Here is a 9,245-nt window from a genome sequence, read left to right on the forward strand (position 1 = left end):
GACTCACAATCTGGCTCTAGAGCGCCTTTCTTGCCTCAGAGTCCTGCACGCAAACTCCCAATTTCACAAGCTCTTTCAAACCTGCTGTGACATCCTGGTCAGGCTGCCAGAAGTACCTTCCACCTTCTTTACACTTCACAACCCAGCTCAAATATCCTCACCAGTACAATACTGGGCACTCACGTATCATTCACACCTCCACTTCCTCCAGTGTTTATTCTTTCAAGGCAGAAACTTGGGAGTCAGCCTTGACTTCTCCCATATCCACTCCACCCCCAAGTCTTAGCCGTCCTGCTTTCTCAATAAGCCTAATCTGTATTCCCCATGTCTCTACTCTAGTTCACTCTCTTGTTTCCTAACTGGTCTCCCTATCACATCTCCCTCCACTTCTTTTCTGCACAGTAGCCAAAATGAACCTTTCAAAATGCAAAGCTGGTCATATTCACCCTTGATTGGAAACCCTTCAATGGTTTCCCACTGCTCGTAAAGACAAAAATGATTCATTGGCTGGCAAAAAGCCCTGCATCTTCTGACCCCTGACAACCTCTAAGCTGGTTTCCTAAGTCTCTTGCATTACTGTGTTAGAGCCACACTGGCCTTTCGGCTCCTTAAACTCACGGAGCTGCGGAACCTGTTCCCTCCCCAACCCTGCCACAACCACTTTCACCTAGCCAACACTTCACACCCAAGTTCAAGTGCCATTTCCTCAGGAAATAACCACATTACAACAACATGACCTTGTCTTAGAACACTCTGTGGTCCCTCACAGCACCCACTGCAGTTTCCAATCACACACACACATCTTTATGTGATTATTTCACCAAGGTTCATCTCCCACTTTTGGACTGGCAGCTCCCTGGTGATGGTGATTGTGTCTGTTTTCTGCACCAGTCAAACCTCAACCTCAACTCAGGGCCCAGCACTCGAACATTCACTGAATAAAACAAACAAATGAAAACCCTCATCATTTCACCTTTTCTGGGCACTGACCAGAATCTGAGCCTTTAAAATGAAGGCTAATTTAGCCAGGCTCTCCTTCAAATAATACTATTTCTAATTTCAGATACTTGTCTTTCTACCTACTTCTATACCCATGAGAGATTAGCAACCTGATTTTTAATTTCCTAAACTCATCAATTATCCCTTTATGGTCAAATGCTTCAACTGACAGGTTTTTTAAGTGAGAGAAACAAAGGGAAGTGATTTTGGTTCTGGGCACAAGCCAGTTCTTCAGATTTATACTGTTTGGCCTAATATTGAATACCCACAGTCAGAAATTTTCCATGGGATGTCGGAAGCAGGACCCAAACAAGAGACCCTGCTTCTTTGTAGAGTATTTAAATTAACCTCGCAAAACCAGGTTAACTAATTAATGGTATACAAACTGGACAGAACTTTTTGAACTACAAAACACTAAGAAACATTATTAACATGACCATTATATTATCCAGTCTTTCAGTTCACAGAGGAATATGTCTGTTTTTAAATAGCCAAAAATAAGCTTTCTTCAGTGAATATACTTTTAAAAAGAAGATTCAAAAGAACCGTCTTTTTCAGGAAGCCATCTGACAAAAAAATTAACTGAAAAAACTAAAAAAAGCATAGCTATTAATCCAGGTAGGGACTCTCATCACGTAAGAGGATAGGAAGGCACCTGTGCCAAGTGGAAACCAACTATGCAAAAAAGGTTGAAGGGCATGAACTGGAAGAGGCCTGAGAAAACACCTTCTTTGGCCAGACAGACCCGTGAAATCACCGTATGTCAGTCTCATCAGTGCATAGATGATGGGATACCACTTTCTTTCTTTTCCTCTTATATTCAAGTACCTCAACCACAGGCATGCATCTTTTAACATTTGGAAACACCGAGAGAAAGCTATACAGGAATCCCTTGTACTATTTTTCTCAACTTTTCTGTAAGTCTGAAATGACCTTAAAATGAAAAACTTAAACATTAAATCCTTTTTTTTAATTTAAAAAAGATTCTCCTGTCTTTAAATATTGCAGTAACCAGGCTTACAGTTTGAGTTTTAAATCTAGGTGTAATACAGACCAGAATTACTGCATTCCATCCAGTTTCTGGCCACAAGGTTATTTTAATCAACCTCCTTCCTACCTGACGTGCTCCACTGCAAGTGCTGTCTGGTCAAATACTCCAGAATCATCAAACACTACCCACAGCTCCTGCAGAGGCAGCCGGTGTTCCTTCAGATCAAGGAGCTCTTTCATACACTCCAAAGTAAAAGTGCTCACTTGAGATTCACAGAGGTATGGGTCGGCAAGACTCACCACCGCCTTCAGGGCTGTAAAGTCCACATCTGTGACCTGAAATTTAAAATAATGTGACTTATAGAAATCAAAATTAAGATACACATCTAAAACTTTACTAATAACCTGATTTTTTTAAAGCATGAAATAGGAATGGGGAGCCTTATTCCACAATATAAAGGATAAACAATACAGGACTGGCTTGTACCCACATGGAGATGACACTGTAATGGAGGCAACAAATAAACAAACAAGATGGCTACGAGTATGTGACAGAGAGTAACTAGCAGGGGCGGTGTTCTGGTTTAACTGGGCGGGTCAGGGGAAGTTATTTCTAAGCTTCAAGAAAACAGGAAGCAGCGATCTAAAGGGCAGGAAAGATGCAAAAGGCCCTGAGGCAGAGAAAGCCTGGCAGCTGGAGGAGCACAGGCAGCGTTTCTTGGTAGAACTAAAGAAATAAGGTGGGGGCAGCAGGAGGTGAGGTGACAGAGGGGCAAGGAGACCACGGCAGGAAGGGCTTCGGAAGGACAATGAGAAGCCAGAAAGCTAATACCAAGCCTTTGGTAAACGCAATGCATTAGAGTTTTAAGTAGAGAAAAGGCTCATTTCTCTTTTAAAACGATGATTTTCACTGCTTTTAGAGAATTGAGGTTGGCGGAAGGGGGTGGGAGAGGGAGGTACTATCATAACCAAATTGATAGGCCTGAACTGCAACCAAAGATATTCACGTAATCCAAAGTTTAAAAATTCACAAGGAACAGCTAGCTACTTGCAGACCATTGCCTCAAACATAATCACTGCAGTCTGTGATGTCATTTTCTAAAGGAGATGCAGCCACAACTTATATTCACACTCCCCGGTTTAACATTTTAGTTTAACCGGGGTTTTTGTGGTCCAGTTAACAAACGCTGGGAAAAATTCACAGCTGTAATTAGAGAGCAAATTTAATGTAAAAGACCCAGGCAGTTGAAAAATAAGATTGTTTTTACCTTCTGCAATGGGGACACAGTATCAAGAGATTAACCACAAATCTACAAATTTGTTAAGCAAAAAATAGGCTAGTTTTAAAATGCTTGTTTGGTTTGAGCTAGTTTAGTGGGCTACAGCTAAGAAGGTAAAAAATTAAATCAAACTCCATTGACTTTATAATTAGACCTGATTGTTTTTAAAGTGGTCTCAAGTACCTCCCCCACATCATAGGTTTATAATCCATTTCCCCTTGTTGGAGAACACTGACAAGCCACCCAGCTCCTCCTCAGTTGCCTTTAAAATTTTCATAACACTTCATACACCACGGCAATTAGATGTGAAAAACATGCTATTTTCAATCAGCTGATAAACTTTAATTAAAAATAAGCACTTTGGCCATAACAGTTTGAGGGAAAGTGTTTTTAGCTAGAAATAAATGTCTTAACAACAGAATTAAATTTACCTCAACCAGCACCTCGAAGACACTAGTGTGCCAGACTGCCCGCCATCCAGATGGTTCGAGGACCTTCTCTAAGAACTCAGCTGTGAATTCTCTTACCTCAGAGGCCTTGCAGTCAGCTACAAACAAATTGAACACAATAAGAACTGGGACTGCATAAAGCAGAGAGAAGTTAATAAATCCACTTAAATCTACTTTCTCAGAACCAACAACCGGCAGGCTGTGGAACTGAGACAATCTACTTGTAAATTAAAAGATAAAAGAAACCAAAAGAGAGAACCTACTCACCTAAAATGTAATCTTGATATGCTCTGAATCGCTCATAGAACAAAAGTTGACTTGTCTGGAACATTTCTGGAAAGTGAGTTTTTCCTTCAGGCACAAAACTCTGTAAACTACTACCTGGCTTATCATGACTGCTACAATCACTGCATGAATCTTCATCTTGGAACAAACCTAAGAGAGTGACAAAAATAGGCAGGCTCAACTATCCCAGACCCTTCTGGTGCTTAGAGACTGCTTCTATTTTCACATCCTTACTTAGAAATCCCAAACAAAATATAAACGAGGATTCGGGTATGATCCTTTACTTACCTCTATCATTGTCAGAAGAAACCAGTTTTCTAAATTTAAAAATATCTCAAAATTCAAATTCTACTTCAAAACAATAAGAACTTAAATTCCTTTACAAGTTAGGTTTCTTAGAGAGGCAGAGGAACAGGATTGTTTTTCAATTCAGTGGAAATTGCCCTAAGTTCTCTTTCAAAGGATACAGCTATCTGTGATTCTTACTAGAGCTAGCAACTTATAATGGTCAAACACCTTGGTCATTTGTTCCCCGAAACAATTCCATAAAATTGCATTTAAAAACAGCTGATTTCCTATGCTCCCCCTCAGACAAACTGAAGACTTCCATTACCTTCTACAATATCAGCTGGCCAGTGCCCCTCAATAAACAAGGATGAGAGATTCTTAATAACACGTAAGGTTTACTTCACCAAAGCGACTAGGTTCCTCCTCACTAATTTCAATGCCTGTGTCTAAGGAAAGGATTAGAAAATGCTAATCGCATTAGGTTTAGGGTGTTTGTAATTATGTTGTACAAGACGCAATTCAGTCAGTGGCAAATCTAATTCTGGGTAATACGATCTTTTTTAATAGACAAAACAACTACTAAATAAACAATGTTGAGGGTAGGTAGCATTTAGACTGGCAAAGTCATTTCCAGTGGTTTCAGGGAGGGTATCTGAGACTGTTATTTGCAGCAGTCTTTCTCTTCCCTCACCCCTCATAATTTCTCCTTCCTTTCCTCCTTCCTTCCACTTCTTTGCCCCTGTTCACGCCACCAGAATTATGTGACCCCCATGGATGTGTACTCAAGGGTCTCCCACTCACAGACACCAGTGCACCTGAGCCTCAGAGCACATCATGACCTTACTTGCTGTTTGACAATCTCACTGTGCCTCAGTTTCCTCACCTACAAAGGAAAGATGAAAATCGTATGCCTACTTCCATTAAATTAAGAGAAGTAAACTATTTTTAATCACTTACAACAGTACCCATCACATAATATATAGACATGAACATTTGTTAAAGAAATAATACCTTCACCTCACACCCATTAGGTGGCTATTATCCAAAAAACAACAAGAAAAACTATCAAGAAAATAAGTGTTGGCGAGGATGTGAAGAACTAGGAACCCTTGTGCACTGTCGGAAGGCATGTAAAATGGTATAGCCACTGTGGAAAATGGTGTGGTAGTTCTTCAAACATTCTAAAAATTGAACTACCATATGACCCAGCAATCCCACTTCTGGATATATACCCCAAAGAACTGAAAGCAGGGTCTCCAAGAGATACATGTACACCCACATTCACAGCCAACATTATTCATGATAGCCAAAACATGGAACGAATCCAAGTGTCCAACAATGGCTGAATGAATAAGCAAAGTGTGATACATAAATATATATATATATATATATACATATATAAATGGAAAGAAATAAAAATATGTATGTGTATATATCAAGCAAACTGTAACATATAAGTATCATGGAAAATTATTTAACCTTAAAAAGGAAGGAAATTACAACAAGTTCTACAACACAATGAACATTATGCTGAGTCAAATAAGCCAGTCACAGAAAGACAAATACTGTGCAATTCCACTGATAGGAGGTACCTAGACTAGTCAAAGTCACAAAGACAGAAAGTATAATGGTGGTTGGCAGGGGCTGCAGGGAGGGGAGACTGGGGGGTTATTGTTCAATAGGTATAGTTTCAGTTCACAAGGTGTAAGGAGTTATGGCAATGGACGGTGGTGACAGCTGCACAACAATGTGAATGTATTTAATACCACTGAACTAACTGTACACTTAAAAATGATTAAGATGGTAAATTTTATGTTACGTGTATGTTAATGCAATAAAAAGAAAGGAGAATACCTTACTTGAGCACAATTCTTTAGGGCCAATTTGAAAGTATTACTTTACACACATTATTTCACTTCATCTTCACCGCTCTGTAGCACCATTATCTATTTCCCAAATGGGGAAACTGAAGCCAAGTGACTTTTGCCAGTTCACAAGAGGGGTTATGATTACTAGTGCAATTAAGTCACATCTATGTTTTCTCACTTCGCCAGGACCCTTTCCACTACACAATACAATTAAAAATGTTAAAGCAGAACCTGAACCAGCTTAAAATATCAGGGTGAGAAAAATGGAATCTCCATGCAGAGGTGGAAAGGACTGAGAATTAGACCTGAGTTCTATTTTTACACTCTGTCCCAAATTGGCTCCCCTCCCTTTGGGCATGTCACCTGACCTCAATGTTCAGTGCAGCTGTCTAGGCCAAGCGTTCCTGAAAGAGGAGAAACCAATCAAATTCCTGAATCCACCCTTTAACGGCTTTGCCAGACCATGACTAGTCGGAGCAGGGATGGCTGGTGACAGCAGAAGTTACCAGAACACCAGGTGGGATGAGCCCCACAGAAGGCCAAGAGCCTGGCTGGTGATGACAGTGTTATCCCAGAGAAGGCATTTCCACTTACTGCCTGGAAGGAAACCCTTGGGCTAAAATCTGATCCCTCATAGCTGCAAAGAAATGGAGCCAGGAAGGGTGACCGTGGAAACCTGCACTTAATTCAGCTAGATTTTCCAGACAACAGGTTTCAGGGAGAGGGGAGTGTGGTTCGGGATCTCCTTTGAGATGCAAATTTAAAACATGCGCCACTCAGACAAACGCACGCAAAGCCCCCGGAAGCCCACCCAGACAGCCGGAGTGGGAATTCCCGGCCCCGCCCAACTCCCTCCAGGCTCGCGGAAGCTGAGGCCAGACTGGGAGGGGAGGCGGGGAACCCAGGGAGCCTCCCGACTTCAACGTCCTGAGTGGGTCAGGGGCTCGCCCGCCCACCACCGCCACCCACACCAGCCAGGTCCGGAAGGCCCGCGCTCCGGGCGCCCTGGCAGGGGTCCCGACGCCCCCACCGCCGCGGACACGGTCTGCCGCAGGCGGCAGCTCCTCCAGTCCGGCGTGGCGGCTGCTCACCTTTCTCGAGGGCCGCCTGCTCCTCCTCTGCCGCCCAGCCGGTGCGCTCGGGCTCGGGCGACATCGGCTCCAACCCCAGACCGCCGCCCGCCAGCAACCCGTCAGCCATTTCAAATTTCCGCGGGCGGCCGCCCAGCCCAGTAATGTGATGATGCAGGCGCTTCTGATTGGATAGTGGGCCGAGGCTCTTGGACCAGTTAAAGGAAGGTTTGCTCGGTCTCCGTTTCCGCACGAGCACCGCCCCCTTCAGCCACCACCCACCACCGGTGACAGTGCCTCGGCGCCATCTACTGGCCGGCGGACTGCTGTTCTTAACCAAGGTCTTGATCTTTTGTTTAATGGACGAACTGGGACAAAGTTGAATTGGGACATGATCTGGGATGATTTCTGAAAAACTAAAAATCCATACCTGGAAATGGAGTAGAGCGGGAAAGGCACTAGCTTGACAGTAAAAAAACATAGTATTTAGACGTATTTCTGCCAGTAGCACTGGTATCACCATGTGCACGTCACTTCACCTCTCTGAAGATCGTCTTCAGTTCTAATAGTATACTGGCCTAGATGGCTCTAGACCTTTCACCAACAAAACTCAGTCTCTCTCTCTCTCTCTCTCTCCCCCTCTCCCCTCCTCTCTTTCATTCAGTACCTACACATAGAGGATATTTTCAAAGAATGTCAAATTGTATTTAGTATGTAAAAGTATGTTTTACCCACGTTTATTAATCTCCAATAATAGCTAACATTTATTGAGTACTGTGTGCAAGTATTTTATCAGCAGTATCTTACTCAGTCTTCAAAAACCATCCTATAAGACAGGAGATATTATTATTCCCATTTTATAGATGAGGAAATGGAGTCCCCAAGAAATTAAGCAATGCCCAGTTTAACCCAGCAAGGCTATATTAGAAACCAACCAAATTCCTGAATCCACCATTTAATGCCTCTGCCAGGCCATGATTAGTCAGAGCAGAGATGGCCAGTGACAGCAAAGGTAACCAGAACACCAGGTGGGATGAGTCCCACAGAAGGCCAAGAGCCTGATTGGTGATGAAAGTGCTATCCTAGGGAAGACATTTCCACTTACTGCCTGAAAGGAAACCCTTGGGCTAAATTCTCTCAGATCTCTCACAGTTGCAATGAAATGGAGCCAGGAGAAACCTGCACTTAGGTCAGCTCAATTTTCCAGAATACAAGATTTCTTTGACTCTTATGTACAGAGTCTGACATTACATTTATTTGTTCATTGAACAAATATTTATTGAGCACCACGAGGTGAAAACACACAAAACAATAAAATCAAGACTAGCATTGGGCCTTGAAAGCACTGGGCTTTCTCATAATTCTCCTTCTCACCCTCCTGCCCACAAATTCCACAAGTGGCAGGGTCTCTACTCACCCATCTCCCTCAACACTGGAGATAACATAACTCTTCTTGTTCAATTACAAGAATAGTTCATCAACCGTCAAGATATTACCCAAACCAACGCTTCTGGAAAAGTCTTGGAAATGAACAGGCAGCCACAGGGTCAGAGACAAAGCATCTATGCTGCTGCAAACACCAGTAAGGACAAATCATCTATTAAACTGGATACATTTCCTAACCTATTCTTGCATAGATTATTTTGAAAGGTTTTAGAGTTTCCCCCTAAGTGGAGACCTTTGCGGAGCACACATTCCTCCTGGGGTTTGCTTTCCCTGCCCACTCTCCGCCCCACCCCCGTATCCTAAGGGAAGGTTTTTTTTTTAAATTCTTCCTTTCCAGTCCCTCTACCCACAACCCATCACAGCCTTCCACCTGCCCTAAGGTGTGGTGACAGCCATTATTCCCAGCCTTTTTTATATCTTAACTCTCTTTCTCACCACTAGATCTTTAACCTCTGTCTACACACAGGATCAAAATCAATTGCCCTCCCCTAAAAACCTCTCAAGGCCCAGTTGTAATCTTGAGATGCTGCCTCCAAACTTTCTTTCTCGATATCACCAAACTGCTCTAGT

General features: G+C 42.7%; 1 protein-coding gene and 1 long non-coding RNA gene across 2 annotated transcripts in view; one reads left to right on the forward strand and one right to left on the reverse strand.

Annotated features, from left to right (window-relative positions):
• The window catches only part of SHCBP1 (SHC binding and spindle associated 1), a 32,832-nt gene extending 25,234 nt beyond the window's left edge, over window positions 1–7,598 (reverse strand). The window contains exons 1-4 of the mRNA XM_006207874.4: window positions 7,251–7,598; window positions 3,986–4,153; window positions 3,701–3,816; window positions 2,117–2,325 (exon numbers count right to left, since the gene is read on the reverse strand). Coding sequence (XP_006207936.1) covers window positions 2,117–2,325; window positions 3,701–3,816; window positions 3,986–4,153; window positions 7,251–7,359 — 602 coding nt within the window. The 5' untranslated portion in view covers window positions 7,360–7,598. The remainder of the gene's footprint in view (window positions 1–2,116; window positions 2,326–3,700; window positions 3,817–3,985; window positions 4,154–7,250) is intronic.
• On the forward strand, window positions 7,334–8,851 carry LOC140698410 (uncharacterized). The gene is made up of 2 exons (XR_012076195.1): window positions 7,334–7,570; window positions 8,698–8,851. It is a non-coding gene; the product is annotated as an uncharacterized lncRNA (long non-coding RNA).
• The last annotated feature ends 394 nt before the right edge of the window (window positions 8,852–9,245 follow it).

This window comes from Vicugna pacos, chromosome 9 (genome assembly GCF_048564905.1).
Source record: "Vicugna pacos chromosome 9, VicPac4, whole genome shotgun sequence".
NCBI classification, from domain to species: domain Eukaryota; kingdom Metazoa; phylum Chordata; class Mammalia; order Artiodactyla; family Camelidae; genus Vicugna; species Vicugna pacos.